General features: G+C 51.6%; 1 protein-coding gene across 1 annotated transcript in view; it reads left to right on the top strand.

Annotated features, from left to right (window-relative positions):
• Positions 1–21,031, top strand: part of PLB1 (phospholipase B1) — a 121,545-nt gene that overhangs the window by 70,691 nt on the left and 29,823 nt on the right. Inside the window, exons 26-43 of the mRNA XM_047069218.1 lie at positions 615–696; positions 3,388–3,492; positions 3,609–3,704; positions 3,924–3,995; positions 4,966–5,004; positions 5,541–5,601; positions 6,474–6,532; positions 7,421–7,494; positions 12,268–12,311; positions 12,954–13,062; positions 14,514–14,565; positions 14,949–15,029; positions 15,546–15,611; positions 16,434–16,534; positions 17,574–17,655; positions 18,319–18,423; positions 19,533–19,628; positions 20,163–20,234. Of these exons, the coding sequence (XP_046925174.1) occupies positions 615–696; positions 3,388–3,492; positions 3,609–3,704; positions 3,924–3,995; positions 4,966–5,004; positions 5,541–5,601; positions 6,474–6,532; positions 7,421–7,494; positions 12,268–12,311; positions 12,954–13,062; positions 14,514–14,565; positions 14,949–15,029; positions 15,546–15,611; positions 16,434–16,534; positions 17,574–17,655; positions 18,319–18,423; positions 19,533–19,628; positions 20,163–20,234 (1,396 nt within the window). The remainder of the gene's footprint in view (positions 1–614; positions 697–3,387; positions 3,493–3,608; positions 3,705–3,923; positions 3,996–4,965; positions 5,005–5,540; positions 5,602–6,473; positions 6,533–7,420; positions 7,495–12,267; positions 12,312–12,953; positions 13,063–14,513; positions 14,566–14,948; positions 15,030–15,545; positions 15,612–16,433; positions 16,535–17,573; positions 17,656–18,318; positions 18,424–19,532; positions 19,629–20,162; positions 20,235–21,031) is intronic.

The raw sequence follows: 21,031 nt of genomic DNA, 5'->3' as shown, positions 1-21,031 counted from the left end.
GCCATCTACTATTATAATCTACTCTAAGCCATCCGTACTATTATACCCTCACCCCCTTAGACCAAAAGCCTGGATATGCAAGGTGGCCAATCACAGCAGAGATACAGACTGGACAGAAGCAGTTTAACCAGGGATCACACCAGACGTTCTTGAGTTCAAGTCCTAGCTCCCACACTTAGTCTCCGTGTGACCTTGAGAAAGTACTCAACCACACTGAGCCTCAGTTTTCTCATCTATACAGTGAGGATAATGATAATCCAACCTCTTGAATAGCTGAGAGGATTAAATGCGTTCATACCCATAAAGCTCTTGGCACAGTAAACATTAATATGCATTAGCCCCTCTTATTGTTGTCATTTTTATTATTTACAAGTAGGTGTGCCTTATCTGTGCCGTCTGTCTTCAGACAGTCATAAGGTAACTCCGCTCTGTAAGTCCCTCCTGCAGATGTCAGAAGTAACTATTTCACTTTAAGGAGAAAATCCAGGTCTGTTGAATTTTCTTCGGCTTCCTCTGGTACCTCCAAATTAAATAGGTTCTGAATCTCAAGCCAGGGTCATGCATTCAGATGGTGATTTTGATGGGGTGGGGCCTCTCCTTGGTCTGGTCTACAGGAATCTGTGCTCCTGTGTCCTGAAGTTTGATGATAACTCACCAGAACTTGCCTCCCTCATCGAAGTCAATAAGAAATACCAGGTAAGCCAGGAAAGGTTCTAAGACTGCCCAAGATGTCGTCTGTTTGCTCTGGTTAGAAAATGAGCACATGCTTACGTTATCTTGACCCCAGCTGTCCAGTGTGAGGTTACCGCTGACCAGTTTGCAGATTTAAAGACACTCTGAGAGGCAGCAGGGACTGTAATTCAGTTTATTTGAATCAAGCTGTAAACAACGAAGTCACTGAACATATTTCACCAAATCTCAGTGCCTGGCCTTACACACACACAAATATATTTCCATTTGTCCTTGAGAAATGTTTATGAGCTTCCGACTCCTGGCTGGGAAACCCTTTCTGTCTAAGAGAGTCTAGAGGATTCAGTGAGATCACTTGCATTTCCTCTGTCCTCCTCTTCCAGGGAAACAGGTGTTATTGGGGAGCACAGGGAGAAAGGTCAGCAGGTGATCTCCAAACATCCTGTGGGTTCTTCATTTGGGGACTTTTTCCATCCAATCTTTGAGCAGAGCAAATGGATCCCTTGACTATGTTGAGTTTCCCCCAAACAATCATCCAGTCACTCAAGAGGGCAATGGTAGCCTTCTAGCTGTTTAGGGTAGGCTGCAAACAGCTTCCAGGGTGGTTCCATCCTTCAAACCCATGGACTCCTTGGAGTAGAACCACTTCCCTGCTTTGAGGCAGCCATGCCTGCCAGGGGTATCAGGGCTCAGGGGAATGAACTTCTATCTATCACCCTCTGGGTGACTCCCCAGCTGCACCTCCTTCTGCTGTGGGCAGGCACCTCTTCCCCTGGTGAGGAAGTCCATGGCCGGCAGCAGGCGGGGAAAGGCAGCCAAGGTTATGGCCATGAAAGCAAAGCTGCTCCAGATGGAACAGGTTCTTGGGTGCAAGCAACAAAAACCTCTGCACTGCTGGTTAATTTAGGCAGATGTGTTATACAAGCAGAGTGTCTGAAAGAGTTAAAAAGTGAGGCTCAGAGGCTGTGCCATGAGAAATCACAGAATCGTGAAATTCTAGGGTCCAAGCCATAAGGATCAAAATCAGGCCAAAGAACTAGTTCAGTGGAAACATTGTGGACACAGCTGTCACTGCTGCTTTTAGGAACTGGATGCAGCTGCCACCCTTGGCAGAAAGGATTCTGTGCTGTTCGTCTTTCTATCACCAGCTCTGGAGGGCCCCGGGGCCTGTGCCTAAGCCCTAGTGTGAGGGTCATTGGGAAAGCCAGCATTCATCTTTCTCCCCTTCTACAGTGGGAGGCAGGCTGCTCTTAGTATAGTGGAGTTTTTCCAAACGTAGAAAGTGGATTCAGATGCTGGTGGTCAGCGAAAAGAAAAAGAAGAGAAGAGAAGAGAAGAGAAGAGAAGAGAAGAGAAGAGAAGAGAAGAGAGAAAAGAAAAGAGAAAAGAAAAGAGAAAAAAGAAAAGAAAAGAAAAGAAAAGAAAAGAAAAGAAAAATCTATTCACCCAAATTGCCTTCACCAACTTCTCTAGACAGGCCTGCCATTTCCAGGTCTGATCTCGGTTACCAATGAGATCCTGGAGGAGCTCGCAGGTCAGCCACAGCAGGCCATCAAGCCCGCTCTCAGAATCTTCTCACTCACTACTTTCTGCAAAAGCTATGGTTCCCGTAACCCGCCATGGAGGTGATCGTTGCATTAAAAGCCACCATGAGCCAGGCATTCTAGACACTCTTTCATTTCTCAAGGGATGCACAGTTCCACTGTGTGCCATTGTGTCTCATCCACAGGGTAATCGGTAGCATCAGAAGGGATCTAAGGGATGTTCCAGGCCTTGCCAAACACCCTCCATTTACAGATGAGGAAAGAGAGGTCCAGAGAGGGGGAGAGCATCTTGCTGAAAGTCACACAGCTACTTAGTGGTATTGCACTCTCTTTCTGGCTGCCCCTGGGAAAAGGAAGTACATGGTCCTTCTGAAATGCCCCCACTAAGGTTCCTGACTTCCCTCTCCAGCCAGGGTCCTGGCCCCATCTGCTAGAAATCTGGCAAGCAGTGAAATGGCAGAGGCTGGCAGAATTTGGAGCCAGAACTGGGATAGTTGGTTCTCCTGGAACCAAGCTCAAGTGGGAGCTATGAGAGTAACAGCCCTGTTACCCTCCTGGACAGATCTGAGAGTTTCAAAGCAGTGTACACGCACAGGACCATTCATGCGCTCTCTCTCTCTCTCTCTCTCTCTCTCTCTCTCTCTCTCACACACACACACACACACACACACACACACACCATGCACGAATGATAGAAATGGGCAGTAAGTGCCATTGCTGACTCACCTTTGATTTTCTAAACAAATGTAGGGCAGAAATAAGTTAAATGTAAGGATTATCCCAAAAAGTCATTTGATCAAATCAATACCCTATCCCCTCCCCAACGTCCCCTGCCCCAGTCTTTAATCAGAAGCTTTAAAAGGAGATCCAGCTGATGGTCTCGGGTTTTTCCTTATCTTTCCTTTTGTTTTTGGTTTTGGTTTTTTCCCACAGCCTCGGTCAAATATATGCAATGGCAGCTGGGGTTGGGGGCAGGGTCTGAGATAAAGCCTGATCTAAAAAGTAACTAGTTGGTTCCGGATAGGTTGAGATTTTGCTACAGATTGATTTCACTCCAGGGTCAGACTCTGTTTAAACTCTATGGCAGAGAAAAAGATTGCACAAGGCCGGGTGCAAAGAGGCCCCTGACCCTTGCCCCGTTTGCCTCCTGCAGGAGGGGACTCACCAGCTGGTTGAAAATGGGCGATACGACACAAGGGAGGACTTCACGGTGGTCGTGCAGCCATTTTTTGAAAAAGTGGACATGCCAAAGACCTCGGTAACGAAAGCAACGATCATGGGTAAAGGGGAGCCACGCAGTGTCCAGTTTGTAGTGTCATTTCTGTATCCGACGTCCCTATAACGTGCCCCCCCCCTTTTCTGCCCTGTGACCAGGCGGGGCTGCCCGACAGCTCTTTCTTCGCTCCTGACTGTTTCCACTTCAGCAGGAAAGCTCACGCTCACGCGGCCAGTGCCCTCTGGAACAACATGGTAAGACGACTGAGGTCGGGAAAATTATTCTCCCTCTGGGAGGAGAAAGACTCTGGCAAGCTCTTGAAGGAGTTCAGAGGCCCATCACTCAGGCTGTGTGATCTCCCACACCGCAATGATGACAAACCACATTCCCCACACCCCTCCCTCCCTTCCCCAGCCCCGACCTGCCTCCTGGCCTTCCCATTCTTGCCACCTCTTTTCTGCTTCTTGCCTTAGCTGGAACCTGTTGGCCAGAAGACAACGCAGCATAATTTTGAACACAAGATCAATATCACATGTCCGACCCAGGTAGAGTGGGAAGTTCATCCTTGCAACAAGGCCTATTTATCTGAAGCATCTTTTCCAGGCTTTTGACACCTCTGTGAGGTTTCTCGGTTCATTTCACCCCCAGATCCTACCCCTACCCCAGACTCAGTGAACCATCCACAGAGCCCTATCTGGTTGGACCATGAGGGGTGACAGCCCCCAGTGGCCAGAGGCCCCTAGGGTGCTCCTTTGTCCACATCCCAGGGAACCCTAGCACAAGTCTGGGCTGCACACAGTTCTCTCCAGCTGGGAAGAGGAATGTGACAGCACCACCCAGCTCTCATTTTGGAGACTGAGGGCAGTAGCGATCCTCAAGGACAAGGATGGGACAATAGGATACCCTGTCTCCGTGTAGCCGCTGCCTCCATGGCGGGATAGAAAGAACAAGGAACTGAGACCCGGAATAACATCTGCTAGGACAAGGGTTGGGGACGGGGCTGGTCAACTGGAAGCCAGAGCAAAGAAAGCAGCCCCCTATGCTCACTCACCAGTTTTCAGGAAGATTCTTGGATCTCTGTAGCTGTTCCCTCACCTCTACGCATGTCTCTGTATTCCCAGAGGGGTCCCTAGACTGAGCTGAGGCTGATGTGGGGCAGGACCTCAAAGCACCTGTCTTTTCTTGCCTAGGCAGAGTGGGAGTGGCATGGGGGTGGCAAGGGGCCTACGGAGGCTCTGTTGGGAAGGGCAGGGTCAAAAGGAGGGGTGATACAGCTGCCCCAGCCAGCTGTGTGGGAACCTGAGAGCAGACTTGCTCCTCTGGAGCCACTACAGGGTTTATTCTAATTGTTCCTACAAGTTCAGGTTGCAGAGAAGGCCCAGTGCATCCTGGGAGGGAGCCTGCAGTGGTCGGCCTGGCAGGGAGGGGCTGGGAATGTGGGGCAGGGGAGGCCCAAAGTGTTGTGCGGAAAGCAAGCAGAATTTGCTGGAATTGCTCACCGCCCTCTTCTCACAGTTCTGGCCGTTTCTGAGAACCTACAAGAACAGCGTGCAGGTACGGGCTTGTTTCTCCCCTTTCTCCACAGCGGGCAGCCCCTGGGCTGGGACTGGCCCAACAAGGCAGGGTGGGAACGCTGGCAAGGGTCCTGATGGGCAGCCGAGGGGAATGAACGCTTCTGTGTGAGATCCGCCACCTACGCCTTCGGACAGGGTGGCAGGCAGAATAAGCCACACTGGTAACAGCCCAGGTGGAGGCCAGCCAGTCAAATCACAGCCTCATCAAAGACATAAGTGAAGATCGCGTTCCTCTTCATAAAACTGCCACAGACACAGAGGTGGAGGGGGGTGGGGTGAGGCCATTGAGTTGATGCTCTGATCTTGCCTGGGATGGTGCGGGTTCTGAACTAGGTTAGCGGATCCCAGCCTGGGATCACCTAGGGGGCCTTCTTCAGTGCCCCTCCAGGTCCCTCCCACCCCCGGGTGGGACCCAGGAACCTGTGTTTGGTAAAGCTCTCTGGGTGAGTGTGACACCTAGCCAGCATCTCGGGTCCCTTTCAACCCGGGATTCCAGGATTCGTTCTGTGCCTGTAGGGTCATGGGAGCCAGCTGCTGTGCAGGGACAGAGCTCCTTCTGCCTCACCGCCCACCTCAGGTAAGTTCCTCATGAGACACCAGGACCCCTGGGCCCTTCCACGAGGACTCAGGGGCCAATAAGTGCTCTGACAAGACTTGGCATATGTAACTAAGTGACACAGGGCTAGTGCTTGCTTCCTGTCTGGGTGGTTGCCTGGGATATGTCCCTGCCTTGTCCCCCTCTGCCCTGCAGCCATGTCATTAGCCAGCAGGACCCGTGGTGGCCAGGCCAGGAACCGTTTGCTGCCTTCTCATTCAGCCTCCCGAGGGAGCACACGTCGGGGGGCCACATGAGTTCTCCCTCCCCCAGTGGTGTGACGGCACTGAGGCCCAGAGGTGGGGGTGGGGTACCCGGGGAGTCCCAAGAGTGAGCCAGCTCTGCAGGGTGTCCTGTGGTCCCAGACTCTGCAACTTTCTAGCCCTACTTTCTAGTAGAGAGATTTGGGACAGGGAAAGGCCTGACATGATTATTTCTCAGATTTTGGGTGAAAACCCAGAGCCCAGCTCTAAATGGGCTGAGCACCAGACTCTGTACCATATCTCAGATGGTCTGGTGCCCATGCGGTCCTGTGCTCAGGTCACTGCTGGCCTCCCACACCACCACTGGCACTGAAGCGGTTGATTCTACTCCACCCTCTCTACCATCTGTCCGTCCATCTGTCCATCCATCCATCCATTCCCTCTCCTTCTCCCTCAGCACCTCTCTCCCCATAGGTCCAGGACTTACCGTTGGGTCTCTTTATGGGAAAATTCCTCATATAACCTCTGTCGGCCTCCATGGCCCAAACACACGTGCGGGTCATGTTTCCGGTCTTGCTTAAAGCAGGAAGCCGTAGGCTCCGACTACAGGTTCCTTCCCACGGACTCAAGCGCGTCCACTTGTCTTTGCAGTGCACACCCTGAGACCGGCAGATATCCAAGTTGTGGCTGCGCTGGGGGATTCTCTGACCGTAAGGACTCTTGGGCCCCAGTTGGGGTGCGGTGGGGCTGTGCCAGTTCCAGGGCCTGCACCCCGGCCTCTGTGTCGCCCTGCACCCCTGTCCTGGCTCTGTCGATCTGAGAGCATGGCAGTGGTTTGATTTTGCAGCCACTTTGTCAAGCAGGTGTGCAAGAGGAAATCTTTCTCGGGGGTCAGCTGAGTTGCTTCAAATAGTGGAGGTTTTGAACGCCTAACGACACTTCTTTTTTTTTTTTAATGATTACAAAAATAGGTCGTTTCAACTCAAAACAATCTTCTAAACCTACCTGTGGGGGTGCTCCTTTCCCTTTGGATTGTGCTTTGGATTGACTCAGCCCCTCTTTCCATCTTCATGGAAAGCAGCAGAGTCCACAATTGTGGCTAAAGCCCTGTTCCTAAGTTCCAAGAAACAGGGCCCTTACCACCCCAGATGACCGATTGCCTTACAGAATGTCCCAGAGGGAAAGAGGAGACGCGTGCAGTTTATGAGAAATCTGTCCCCTGCCATCCACTCCAATCTATAGGCTCTTTCTTCATGCTTATCAAAGAACTTAGGAGCATAATGCTGGTGGTAATGATACGGCAGCGTCTCAGATGTGCGAAGCACTGGGGAGTTTTCAAAGCTGCTTTCACAGCTATGATCCAATCTGGTCATCAGAATAATCCTAGGAGATCAGCAGGTCATGTCCTCAGTTCAGTAAGGAGACAGCTGAGATTCAGGGAAGGCAGATAGCTGGAAAGGAGGTGGCAGAAGGCAAGCCTGGTCTCTGACTCCCGGTCCAGGGTCTGTTCGTGCCACGCGATGTGTGTGTTGGGAACCGCCTGTGTCCCTTTCCTCTGACTTACTCATTTTCCTACGTATTTTGGTATATATTCAAAGGCCGGCAATGGAATTGGCTCCAAACCAGATGACCTTTCTGACGTCACCACTCAGTATCGGGGGCTGTCATATAGGTAATGTTAAACCTGTACCCCCTCCCTCCCCAAGTTCACTCTCAGAACCTAGACGAGGGGGTTGTCTCTTTTTAAACACATAAATACCAAAGAGGAAAGGACCAGGTCTGGAAGGGGCTTTCAGAAGGAAAACCTGTATATTTCTGCAAAGTGTGATCATATGGTGAATGGAGAAGATATTTTATTGATAACTTTTTTGCAGAAAAAGAAAACCAGGGTTCTTGTCAGACTCCTGGGTCAGCAAATCCGACACGAAATGCACCTGAAAAGCACCAAACTTTTGAGTTTTCACCTGCCTGTTTGTGTGTGTGTGTGTGTGCACGTGGAGATCTCCATCTGGTTACTGTCTCTGTGCATTTATCCATGTCATTCTGCACTCACACCTCTGCCTTTACACGGATGTACACATGTGTCCAGAAAACTCTGAAATGCAATACACCACTTCGAGAGGAGATGACCAAGAGAGAGTCATAGCCCCTGAGACCTTCCTGTGTGCCTCCAAGATACCAGGCACTGAGGCGGGTGGGCGGTGGGCGAGGGGACATACAGGGAACACAGACAAATGCCCGTGCTCAATTGGCAAGTGCTATTCAAAAATGAAAGATGCCCGCCCGCGGGCTACAGGAAGAGAGAAGAGGGAATAATCAACCCTGCCAGGGGAGAGGGAGGCTTTGCAGAGAAGGTGGGAATGGACAGATTAGCAATTAGATGAGAAAGGGCATTCCAGACGGGGAGCAGAAAAGCTCGTGGTGCGTCAGGGGAGTGGGCGGATGTGGGTGGGTTTTCTTAAGTTTCTTTCAGTTCCCCATGAAGTTCACGTTTGTGGATGCTTCACAGTAACAGGCAATTAGCTCAGAATTCAAAACAACTAGAACAAGGCCAGCCAGGAGAGGGCAGAGTGCTAAGGAGAAGTTTTGCAGCCAGACCACACACTCGCCTCCTCCCTTTTCTGCCCAGTGAATTCAAATGGAGCGTTTCTTTCTGGAAAGGGAGAGGGAGCCGTGTGGGGATGACCGAGACTGTGGCAGTTCTCCCGCCAACTCGGAGGACAGCCCCAGAGGGGAAGGATTTCCTAGGGGGGGAGCAAGGGAGAGAGGGCCCCGGGCGTGGGTAGCAAGAGGACACCATCCACTGAAATAAATGCCTCCCAGCTCCTGGGGGACCCCCAGGTTGCCCCAGCCCCTCAGCGGGGTAGAGGGGCTCCAACTCTGAACCAAACCAAGCGTCGCCGTCTGACCACCGTGCCCCAAATGTTACTGAGTCTGTGTGAGAAAGGAAAGCCAGAGCGGAAGAAAGCAAGCAGGGCTTATGACATACAATCGGGAGACAGCGTGAGCGACAGCTGCACTCAGTCTTAGCTGGAGAAGGGTCACAGCGTGGGGAACAGAAAGTAAGGTAGACAAACCGGTCAACGGGGGGTTGGAGCCACACCTGGTGGGGCAGTCTGGGGAAGCCGGGTGGTGTGCCCCACCCCCCCCCCCCCCACCACTGACAGTCCAACTGGACAGATTCCTGGGCTTTGGATACAAACAGGCAATCTTCTGCTAGATGTTTCTCTGTAGCAAGGGGAAAAGTCAGCCATTGCTCTATTTCTCCCTGCAGGGGAGGCCAGGTGTGGCTTAATGTTTCAATTTTCTGTATTCAAGTGGCTGTTGTGCCTTTAAACCCTTTATTCTAAATGTTTCAAATACTCGGGTCACCATCCACAAGTGTTACTGATGGAAACTCTGGGTCAGAGCCTGAGATAGTTTGACACTTTGGTAATATATACAGTGTTTCCCAAAGAGTGTTCCATGGAACACTAGCCTCCTACATTTTCCTGACAAGGGCAAAGTTCTTTGTATTGGGCAGGGAACATTACCTACCCTATCCTTCCTCTGGAGAACTCACATGTATATTAGCATATTAAAGGCTCTGAGAAGCTCTGCAATGAAGACATTTGTTTAAATTGTATCTGTTTAATCCAGTGTTTCTCTTCATCCCAGAAACCTTTCTTTATTCACAATACCGATTAGTGTGCGCGCGTGCCGTGTGTGTGTGCACGTGCACACACACACACAGACTTCACCCTCACCCCTGCCCCCTCCCCCACCCCAGGAAATGTCCATGTAGTAGACTGACCTGAGAAAAGCAATTTTCTGAAGCCATTAAAGCTTCCGGATTGGAAGCAATAGGCAATGAATGATTCCAGGTGAATTAAGGCTCTAACTTTAGCCTCTGCCTCCAAGGAGACAGCAAGTGGAGAGAGGGGGCCGCATACATTTGGAGAGGGACCATGACCCAGAATTCTTGGGAGATGGGTTGCTGTGAGCAGGACATGCAGGAGGAGGCTTAGCTGTGACTATTTCCAAGGCCTCTTGATCTGTGAGAACCATACAGTAGTGACAGGTGCCAGCTTTAGCTAGCTTAACTATGTGGCAGGCCCAGAGGTCTTTTGAGCATTGCTTTTTCTTCAGTTGAAATAAGTTTGCTTCTTCAGGGCCACCTGAGTGGCTCAGTCCGTTGAGCTTCTTCATCTTAACTCTTGATCTTGGCTCAGGTCTTGATCTCAGGGTTGTGAGTTCAAGCCCTGTGCTGGGCTCCATGCTGGGCATGAAGCCTACGTACAAAAAATAAAATAAAATAAAGAAGTTTGCTTATTTGGCATCAAAAGACCAAAATAAAATTTACTCACCAAAAAACAACAAAAAAACAAAAAGCTTTTTCTTTTCATTATTAATTAGGAGTTCAATCTTACTGAAACTCCTTCCACAAATGTCATTGAGCATCTACTCTATAATTCTCTGTACATTGTGGGTGATGACAGATGAACAAAACCCAGCCTTTGAACTCATGGTTTAATATAAATTACATTAATTGGAAGGATCTCCTATGAAGGAGCTCTTTCATACACGTCTATTTTCTTTTATGTGTCACATAGTCCTGATCAATGAGGGCTTAAATATTTTTGTTCCTCTATACTTATCTGTGTGATTCTCTTTTCTCCTAGAAGTGTTCACCCAGAGATTTCTGTAGCCTCTTGGTGTTGATTAGCTATGGCATTTGTTTTAGAACAAAGATACTTTTAGACAAGAAATTACAATAAAAAGTACTTGCTGTCTGTGTTTAGGTATATCTCTAGGCTTGTGTTTATACAGTTATTTATTTTTTATTTTTTAATGTTTATTTTTGAGAGAGAGAGAGAGAGAGTGTGTGTGTGTGTGTGTATCCGAAGCAGTTTCCATGCTCTGAGCTGTCAGCACAGAGCCAAATGAGGGACCCAAACTCACAAACGGCAAGATCATGACCTGAGCCGAAGTCAGGCACCTAACTGACTGAGCCACCCAGGCGCTCCTATATGTTTATGGAAGAAGAAAAGGAGGCAGAATTAGAACACAGTGATTGGAGGAGGTACATGGATTTCTAATTCCCTCTCAAATGTAAAGTATTTTGATTAAGTGCTTTTAGTCCAAAGAAAGAAGGATCAGGAAGCAGCTAAAGCAATTGACTTCATGCAGAGTTGGAAAAGAATTAGAAGCTCAAACGAATGTCCGATCACTGGCCAAGCTAGGTTCAGACATGGGTGAGAGTCAGGAGAGAGATACCTGGGTAAGGTAGAAGGGCAGGGCTCACGGGGCTTCTTCCTCTCTACCACCTGCGGCTGCTGAGCCTCTGACTTGACCACCCTCGCAGGAAATAGTCTTCTTCATTCCAAGCATTTCCTTGGGTGAAGAACCACCGTGACTTTGATTCATGGCCTGTCCTTTGGAAGTCTATACTGGTGGGCTGGTTGCTGATGCTGTGTTCTCAAAATCTATTGGCCTGGAATAATACGCTGGCATTGAGCAGGGGAGGGAAAAAAAAGAAGAAGAAGAAAACACAGTAAATACAGTACATCTGAACATTGGACTTTGTTAAAATAGAAATACTTGTCTCCCGGCCTCCCACATGTATTCAATTTAAATGCATGAAAGGAAATGCAATTTTGAGTGTGTCTTGAGGTTAGATTGAGCACCATGGAACTAGATTCAAGTGGATGAAATCAGATTGGATTTTGGAAGGTGATGAGAGGCCATCGCCCGAACCTCCCGAACCTCCCAGTGAAATTTACCTCACCACTGGGCAGGGAAGACCTAATGCGTTTTCCAAAGGTCTACAGCTCAAGCTGGTTTTTGGGTTTTTAGTTTTGTTTTTAATTTTTGTTAATGTTTGTTTATTTTTGAGACCGAGCAGGGGGGGGAGAGAGAGAGAGAGGGAGACACAGAACCTCAAGCAGGCTCCAATCTCGGAGCTGTCAGCATGGAGCCCAACACAGGGCTTGAACTCACGGACCGTGAGCTGAAGTCGGACGCTTAACCGCCTGAGCCACCCAGACGCCCCTCAAGCTGGTTTTTAGTGACCTTTCAAAAGTTAATTCACCCCTGTGCACCTCAGCTTCCTCCTCTGTAAAATGGGGAGAGTCTATAGCATAAGTTTGCTGGGAGGCAGTAGGTAACTAGTGTAGAGAATCTAGTTCATGCTGGGCTGGGCACATAGCATATACTCAGCTAAGCGTGTTCCTTCCTAAACTGGTGCAAAAAAAGAAAGAGTTCTTTCTTGCCTTTAAATCCTAGATTTGAGGGGAAGCAACCCACTGGGGAAATTCAAATTTTCTCAGACTTTCTCCACATGAGGAGGTTGCTAGGCCTGGCACATCTTGCAGATGCTGATGGCGTGGGCGCTAAGAAAGGTGGGGTGCTCTTTCATAAAGTCTAAGTATTGATTCAGTCTCCCTGGTTTGCTCCCTCCCTACAGTTCAGGAGGGGATGGCTCCCTTGAGACCGTGACCACCTTACCAAGTAAGTACCCACCAGGGGCTCGAGTCTGTTCACTGGTTCCCCCTGACCCCTGGGCTTCCTGAGTGCCCCTCAGCTAAGAAAGAGGATGTAACATCATCTTTGCGGGCTGCCACCGAATGGGAGGAGAGGCCCGTGGACAGGTAGTTGAGGGGGTGGAATAAGCACTGATTTGGAGCCCTGACGCCTGGGTTCAAGCCCTGGCTCTTCTCTGTGCTCGCCCAGGGCAAGGTGGCCTAGGCCAAGTCACCAAACCTTCTGAGGCTCAGGCTTTTTCAACTTGTCCAGAGGGAACAGAGACAATCCAATGAGGTAGTGAGTAGTCCCTGCACCGTGAACTGTGAAAGGGAGAGAAAGAAAGGGAGGAGGGAGGGAGAGAGGGCAGAAGCAAGAAAGGGAGGCAGAGAGAGAAGGAAAGAAAAGAAAGGAAACGGAAAGAGAAAAGAAAACCTGAGAGGCTCTTGCTGTTTTGGTCTACCAGGTCATTTCCACTCAGCCCCAGTCCCTGCCAGGCACACCCTCTGCCTCCCTCCCCTCACTGGAGATGGTCACGAAGCCCACTCTGGGGAGCCTGGACCAGACAGAGTGGACCTTCTGGCCTTCCTCTTAAAGTCTCCGTGTCCCGTTCACCCCCTTCTCTCCCAGATATCCTTCGGAAGTTTAACAGAAATCTCAGAGGCTACGCGGTGGGCACGGGTGACGCCAATGGCACAAATGCCTTCCTTAATCAGGCTGTTCCTGGAGCAAAGGCTGGGTATGGCGTTCGGGGAGGAGGGCCTGCGGGGTAGAAAGTGGGAGGCACATGGTCGCTCGCCTTTGAGACTGTAATGCTGGCCTCCATGTGCAAAGGGGACATTCATCCGTTTGCAGCGGTGATTTGAGAGGCCTTCAGCCACTCTCTTCCCTGGCTGCCCCTGTGACTAAGGCCACAGCGGGGAGGCTCGAGAGGCGGAAGCTGGGACAGGAGCCCCGTCCCTGGAGGCTGAACTCCTGACCTTGCTTCATGGGGTGACGTGTTCTAATCGTGCAGCGAACCGACTGACCTTATCCCGGTTTTAAAACTCACCGCGACACAACGGTGCCAGCGAGCTTCACTCTCCCCAAAGCCTCACAAGTGGCAGTTCCCCGAAAGCATCAAGGAGTGCCAGCAAATGAACAGACAAGCCAGAATCTCCAGCCTTGGAGGCTGCTGGGGCCACATGTCATGGCCTATCCCTAGTCCTGCTATGGAGCTAATAGGAAATGCAATTGAGAAGCCAGAGGCAGCTAAAGCGGAATGCTCAGCACCCCCCTCCCCCAGGATGATCTCAGGAGGCCCCTCACCCTGCTCCTGGTGGCCCCAGCTGCCCGGGTTTCCTTGCTCCTGACCCAGCCATCTGAGCCTCCATCACACTGTCACCTTCCTGCTCAGGCCCACGCCCTTCTAGCTGATGGGCACGTCCTTCCAACCTGCTCACTCAGCCGGGGAAGACCTTTCTGGGCGGCAGAAACATCTGGGGACAGAGGGACCCACCAGCAGGTCCCAGGGGATCATCATGCTGTGGCTCCATGTCACCCACACCTGTAACAGGGGCCTGAACCAGTGGGGCGCTTGCGGTGCTTGAGATCTAGTCTTTCCATGAATTATCTATCAACCCAGGCACGTGCGCAGTATATGTTTATTCCCCACCCCATTCTAAAAGGAGCATCTTACTAAGTTTACCAAAAACATACGAACGAGTAACATGTACGTTAGAAAAACCACAGCCACTGGTGGTGGGAAGATGGGGAAGAAGCAGCTGTGTCAATCTGAGCCTTTTTACAGTTATCATGCCTGAGCATCAAACTCTCAGCTTCCTAGCACCCAGAGTAAAAAGAGAAAGCATGTTAAAACGTTTATAGATCTGGTTTCAGGATCTATACTGGTCCTTCACAGGAGATCAATGGAATCCCAGAAGAGTCCTAAAAAGGAGACCACGAGTAACAAAGACAGTTGACAATACCCTTGACTACAGCTTTAGGACAAACATACAAGTGGCTTTTCAAAGGGTTATTTGTTGTAATAAGTCTTCAGAACAGGCAAGTAGCTCCTTGTCCTTGAGCCTCAGGATCTCTGGCAGTTCATGCAATGGGGATAATGCCATGGAAACCTCCAGTTCAGGCCCTTTAGGAGGAAAAAAATCCAGGCACTCTTCCTCAGTAGGACTGATTTCCTCTCCTTCTCAGGGAACTTATGAGCCAAGTCCAGACTCTGGTGCAGAGGATGAAAGATGACCATGTGAGTCGGATTTATGGTTATTTTTAAGCACTAATTTTCTAACCCACTGAAGTCCCCAAATGGAGTGGTCTGCCATGAAAACAGTGAGCCCTGTCACTAAAGGCATTCAAGCAGCGGTAGGACAGCCCATATCCAAGGCCCTGGAGGAGATTACACCCATGGTGGTGGGGGTGGGGTGTCATCACTGATCACAATGATCTTGAAAGTCCCTCCTGATGCTAAGGTTCTGTGGTCTATAAATCAGCCTCTAAAATTCTTTCAGCTCCGAGATTCTGATTCTATTATTTTGAGTGGGCAAGGAAGTCTTAGAAGGTTGATTTCCTAGAGCTGTGGCATTATTTGTGTGTTTGTTGGAAATCATCAAGCATTTTCCTCCTGTATAGAGAGTGAATTTCCACAAGGACTGGAAGATTATCACGGTGCTGATTGGAGGCAGCGATTTATGTGACTACTGCACGGATTCGGTAATGGGGGCAGCCGGGCCTACTCATTGCTCCTGACATTGACCAGTAGGCTTGGGGGTCCTCTTTGAGAACAGGCCCTGGAACCAAGGCTGGGACTGTCCAGCTATGCCTGCGTGTGTGTGCGTGCGTGCACGCGCAAACACACACACACTCACACTCCTCTTACCCGTGACCCTCAGATTTCTGGCTCCACCTCCAAGTCCCAGGTGGTAGATGTGGTGCTTCTACTCTCCTCTTACAATTCCAGAAAATCCAGAAAGCGTGGAAAGTGTGTAGACCCCCACAGTGGGAGGGAGGACCTGTACATTCACCTCCTAAACTAAAGCTTGTCTTCGGGCTGGCCCGTCTTTGGTGACAGCAAGGAGTCAACTGTTCCGATTCTGACACGATGAGCTGGTCACAACCAGGGGCCAGAGAGAGAAGAAGTCCTTTGCGTGGAGCCGGAGGGGAGCCTTCAACTGGCCTCCTACCCTCTCCCCTGAACCAGCCCCTCACCTCCCTCCTCCCTCTTCCCAGAATCTGTATTCTGCAGCCAAGTTTTTTGACCATCTCCGCAATGCCTTGGACATCCTGCATAGAGAGGTGAGGAGGGGTTCCCGCAAGGGGTTCTTGAGCTGGACACAGCTCAAGGATGTGGGGGGTAAAGGTGGATGGAGACAAGAAGGTGAGATGCCCCCTCCCCTAAAGGAGACAGCCAGGGGCATGGGCTCCTCCCCTTTCTAGAGTTTGGGCCCTACCCCAAGGAAGCCTATTCCATTTGGAATCAACACAGAAGGATCTCAGGCTTGAAGAAAAGTAGGCAGCTCGTGTGCTAATCATCCCCTACCACCACCTGGGACATTGCCTAGGGGCAGCAGCATGGTGGCTCCCAGGCTGGGCCCTGCACTCTGAGCCGTAGGCTGTATCTGGAGCAAGCCCCTCTCTGGTCCTGCTCCCAGGAGCTCATTCCCTTTCTACCCCCCTGACATGGGGAAGCCGCTCCAGCAGCCCAGTGGGGGGCACTCCAACCACCACCTGCTTCTCTGGGCGGCTGAGTCTTCATGCCTGCTCAGCAGAGTGGGTCCAGGTTGGGCTAGAGGGAAATGGCAAATGGGGCACCTATCCCAGCACATGTGAAGCTTGCTGACTGATGGCTGAATAGAGCTGAAGCATCAGGAGTTGGACTCCGGTCTGCCATATTGTCCCACGCCAGGAGGCGCCACTCATGCTGTAGCTCCTGTGGGCACCGTAGCCTGCAGGGACCTAGGCGGTCATCTGTGTAGACGCCTTCCCAAGACTCCACTCAGGGACAACTGAGCTGGAGTTCTGTAGGGACCCCAGAGCTAGTCCCACTTCTGAGGACCCTAAGGCAGTTTGAGGGAGAAGCCCCCAGAGCCCCTCTCTCACCTGCAGCCTTTCCCTTAGGTGCCCAGAGCCCTGGTCAACCTGGTGGACTTCATGAACCCCAGCGTCATGCGACAGGTGTTCCTGGGCAATCCAGACAAGTGCCCTGTGCAGCAGGCCAGGTAGGCAGGTGCTGGCTGCCCCAGAAAGAGAAGCACTGACCCCCTGGTCTGGCTCATACAGTGGTGACTCCTCAGGGTCTTTGTGACTTGGTTTGTCTATGTGTCCAAGTCTGTAAAGGGGGTCTTAGGTCAGGAGCGCCCCCTTCTGAGAGGTTGGGGACATGACCCCCCCTTACTGAACCTCTGTGACATGGGAGCCACAAAGGAGAAGGTCAGGGCTGGGACAAAGGCTGGTGTTTGAGAAACAGTGTAGCCCAGCCTGTGAAAAGGGGAACCGTGTAGGGATGTATACGTACGTGGTCAAGTTGGAACAGAAAGTGAGGAAATGATCCACAGAATTCGGTTACCTTTCCGGGGAAGGAGCAAATTGGGGAACTTCAGAATGGGTGTGTTTTGTTTCTGACGCAGGGTGAGAGGTGCACAGGTACACGTTTCGTTCATCTTCATACCTTATATGTACATTTATTTATTTAACCAATAGTTTCACAGAACCAACTGTGTGCCTGGCACTGTTCTGAGTACTTTAGAGATAATATCTGCTTTAACATTAAGTGCATTTCGTGAGCGTGAAATAACTCATGATGAAATTCATTCAGACTCATTATGAATTCACAGTTCACAGTGAAGGGGGACACAGTGAGACACTAGTGTGAACTAAGGAGGTATCCGAGGGCGTGAGCATCAGAGGCCCCCAAACATAGGCTCCCATACCAAGGATGCATTTTAATTTTATTCTTAAGAATTCAACACTGAATTTTCATTGCCTAAATTCATTTGTTCGGCATAACTTGCCACAGGCCCTGTGCCGACAGTCAGATACTGGTTCTCTATGAGTATGAGAGGGTGTTCACTCACGTGCCCTTGGGACTTTGTCCAGTCCCTGTGTCAGGCCGGGAACCTGCCCCTGAGAACAGGCATCAGAGCCGCGGGGCACATGTGCTCCTAAGGGGGGGGGGGGGGGGGGGCGGCTCAAGCGAACAGAACCAGTTCTGACCAGAGCTTCAGCTCCCGGTCCCCCTGCCTCCCCCTCTTTGTGCAGCGTTTTGTGTAACTGCATTCTGACCCCTCGGGAGAGCTCCCAAGAGCTGGCCAGGCTAGAGGCCATCACCCAAGCCTACCAGGTGAGACCAAGAAAGGCACCATCCGGGGTGCCCTCCCCCTACTCAGTCAACACACCAGCGCTTGGGGAAGGGAAGAGCTATTCGAGGTTTGAGGACATCACCGTCTGGGCCACTTCCTCTGCCCCACCTCGCTGAAGTGTCTCAGGCACCTTGGTTAGAGTCATCCCAAAGGGATCCAGGTGACAACGCCCTTGTGGCCCAGCTGCCCTCGGTGGCTTAACCCCGTGCTCGGCCTGAAGAGGTCAGTAGTTCTAGGTGCTCCATGGGTGGGCCTTTTCCTCCCCTGCACCCTGGAGGCCCAGCTGCCCCCGTCCCTCCCCCGTTCTTTCCCCCTCCTCACCAGGCAGACCACAAACAAGGGGGTTAGAGGCCCTGAGCCTGTGGCCTTCTGGAGACCCTGCTCAGGTTTTTATCCCTTGTGGGACTTCCTGTCAGGCTCTTCAGATTTTGCAATTCCCTTAAAAGAAAGGTGAACCAACCGGTTTCCAATTCTCTGGAAAGAGATTTGCAGTCACACGTGTTTGTGCTCTTGAGGGAAGGGCTGAGTCACCCCCTCGTGCGGGGAGATGGGGCAGGGGTGCTACCCACCACTCCCTTGCTTCCCCCACTGGGCTTTCGGGCCCCCCAGGGCCTGTGTTGAAAGCACCCCGCGTGTACCCACAGAGCAGCATGCGTGAACTGGTGGAGTCAGGCCGCTATGACACAAGGGAGGACTTCTCCGTGGTACTGCAGCCTTTCTTCCGCAACATCCGGCTCCCCGTCCTGGCGGTACGCTCCCTGTTCTCCCCCGTTGGGATTCCTGGGAGGAGGAAGAAGAAATTCAAGGCAGAGTTGCCAAGGGCTTTCAGGAGAGTGTGAATACAATGGGGAAGAGGCAGGCAACTCTCTGGGTGCTGGTCTGGCCGTACAGCCTCCTTGGGCACCTGAGCTGTGTTCCTAGAGGCAGCCGGATGTGGGATGTTTTCATTACTACTGATAGTGACCTCCATTTTGTTAAGCACCTGCTATGTGCCAGGCCCTGGGTCTGCCGTAGTAAAATCTTCACAACTACCTTTGAGAGGAGTGTTTTCATCCCCACATAACAGGCTCAGAGGGGTGAAGTATCCTTCCTACAATCACATAGGGAAAGAGGGACGGAGAGGCAAGATTTGAACATATCCAACTTCAGATTATACACTTTATGCCACACACAGACCACCGAAGTGATAAAGGAGGGTTCTGGGTAATGGGTCCCCCTACCCCCCGGCCATGCTCTCCACCTGACACACTGAGCCAAAGAGCTCTGTGTGTGCACTGGGGTGGGGACTCGGTTCTCTCCTCCTGGGCCTCCATCCACAGGGTCTCGCCTAGTTGGAGGGGAGCTGGAAGAGGCCTTGAGCGCCCCTGATCACCTCAAGAGAGATGAGGGTGTTGGTTGCCCTGGTGTCAGCTTTGCCCAGGCCTGCCCCAAAGCTCTGCCCCACTCTCCCCACCAAGACCACTGGAACCAGCTGACCAAGGCCTGGGAAGGAGCTTCTCCTAGCTGGCTTGCCAAGACTTCCTCAGGGACTAGGATCTCATTCCCTCAACCATGGCATGGGCTAGGGCATTGCACAACTGTGCCTAAAAATAAATATAACGCTTTTTAAAAACATTAAATAAGTGGCATTGTGGGGCCAGAAAGGAGAATGGGGGGTTGGGGTCACCCAAGGCTATTGATCTGTGGGATTGCTCTTATCTCCCTGTTGAGGTGAGCAGACCTTGTAGAAGGCCTCTTGGGAGCTTCCCTAGAGGGAGGGGGGCACCGAATGGCCAACCCCAGGGGTCAGGCCGATCAGCTGCGGCCCCCTCTTTACCCTCCATACCAAAAGGATCTTAAATCCATTTTTCTCTTTCAGGATGGGCACCTGGATATATCCTTCTTTGCCCCAGACTGTATCCACCCAAGTCAGAAATTCCACTCCCAGCTCTCCAGAGCCCTTTGGGCCAATATGGTAACATAAGTGGGGTATCCCTGGGGCTCTGGGGCTCTAGTCTAGCAAAGCACCAGCACCTATAGAATGGTGCCTGTTCCTGGCCTCCCTTTGCAAGTAAGGTGTAAAGGAGCAGTGGCTGGCCCAACTGTAGAAGTCTATAGAACCGAAAATACGGAGTCCTTAGGATTCTCGGATCAACTTCACTCTCTCCTTTGTGCTTTGAGCTGTGAGGAGGGACTCTCTTCGGAATGCCAGGCAGACCCCTCACATTCATTCAATATGTTCTACGTGCCAGCAGCTAGGCGAGGCGGTGTAAACCATGTTATCTCAGCCTCTCGCCAGGCCTGCCAGCCGACTCTCAGGAGTTTCTGAGGAAGCCGAGTCCTGGAGACGCGGAGACACTTGCCCAGTGTCCCCCAGCAGAGCCAGGAGGGGAGGCCAAACCCCCTGACCTCAAGCTGTGAGCTGTCCCCGCTGCCAGGTGCTGCCAGGGAATGTTCGCTTCAGCGGCAGCAAATTAGTGCACCTGATCTCTCTTTTCTTCCCCAATAGCTTGAGCCGCTAGGAAGGAAAACAGATACCCTGGACCTGATGGCAAATATATCCCTCTCCTGCCCTCCTCAGGTAATGGGGGAGGACCTGCCCTGCCCCTCTCCAGACACCAGAGCTCAGACCTTGCCCTCCCCTGGTCCTGGCCCAGGTGGACTTTAGAAGGTGAACAGGAGGACTTTAGAAGGAAGGAAGTGGCTGGGAACTGAAAGCAGAGGAGAGAGCGCAGAAGCCCTTCTTTGACAAGATGAGAGAAGCAGGTGGTGGGGGTGGGAAGCCCAGGCCAAGCAGAGGCAGAGGATCCGGACGAGAGCTGTGGGTTCATGGGAAGGTGGGGGTGGGGGCAAGAAGCCAGAAGTGTGGCAAGAAGGCTCATTTTAGCAACAGCGCTTGGGGCCGCTGGGAAATTCTGACTGCGGGTCAGGAGCCTTCGTGAGAAGCCAGGCGGCTCTGAAGTTGTGGTTAGTGGTCTTAGAGCCAGGAGTGGGAGCTCCCAGCAGGGCCAGGGGTCAAATAGGAGAGCTGGCAAAGGGCACCAGGGAGCTGGTGGAGGAGGGGCCACTGGGGCAGGACTAGCTCAGGGCTCCTTTTAAGGAGGAAAATGTTAAGTGGTTGTTAAACTTGATTTCAGGCCTGGGAGGGGGGGGGGGCAGGTTCCCACTGCCTTCAGCTCCCTTTCCTAGGCCCTGTCTTAACAGCTTTTTAACCAAATAAGGCGGAAGCCAGAGGGCCCTCAGGCGGGAGGTGGTTAAAGCAGAAGGGCCTGACCCAGCCTGACCCTTTCCCTGCTGGGTCTGGCAGCCTCACCCTCTCCTGCCCTGAGGGCTGAGCAGGAAGTTGACTGGCAGCTCCCCCATGTGTCTACCAGGGCT

This window comes from Lynx rufus, unplaced genomic scaffold (genome assembly GCF_022079265.1).
Source record: "Lynx rufus isolate CCGP_SWC_20201006 ecotype Redwood Valley unplaced genomic scaffold, mLynRuf1.p SCAF_8, whole genome shotgun sequence".
Taxonomy (NCBI): Eukaryota; Metazoa; Chordata; class Mammalia; order Carnivora; family Felidae; genus Lynx; species Lynx rufus.
This window is presented reverse-complemented; position numbering and strand designations above follow the sequence as displayed.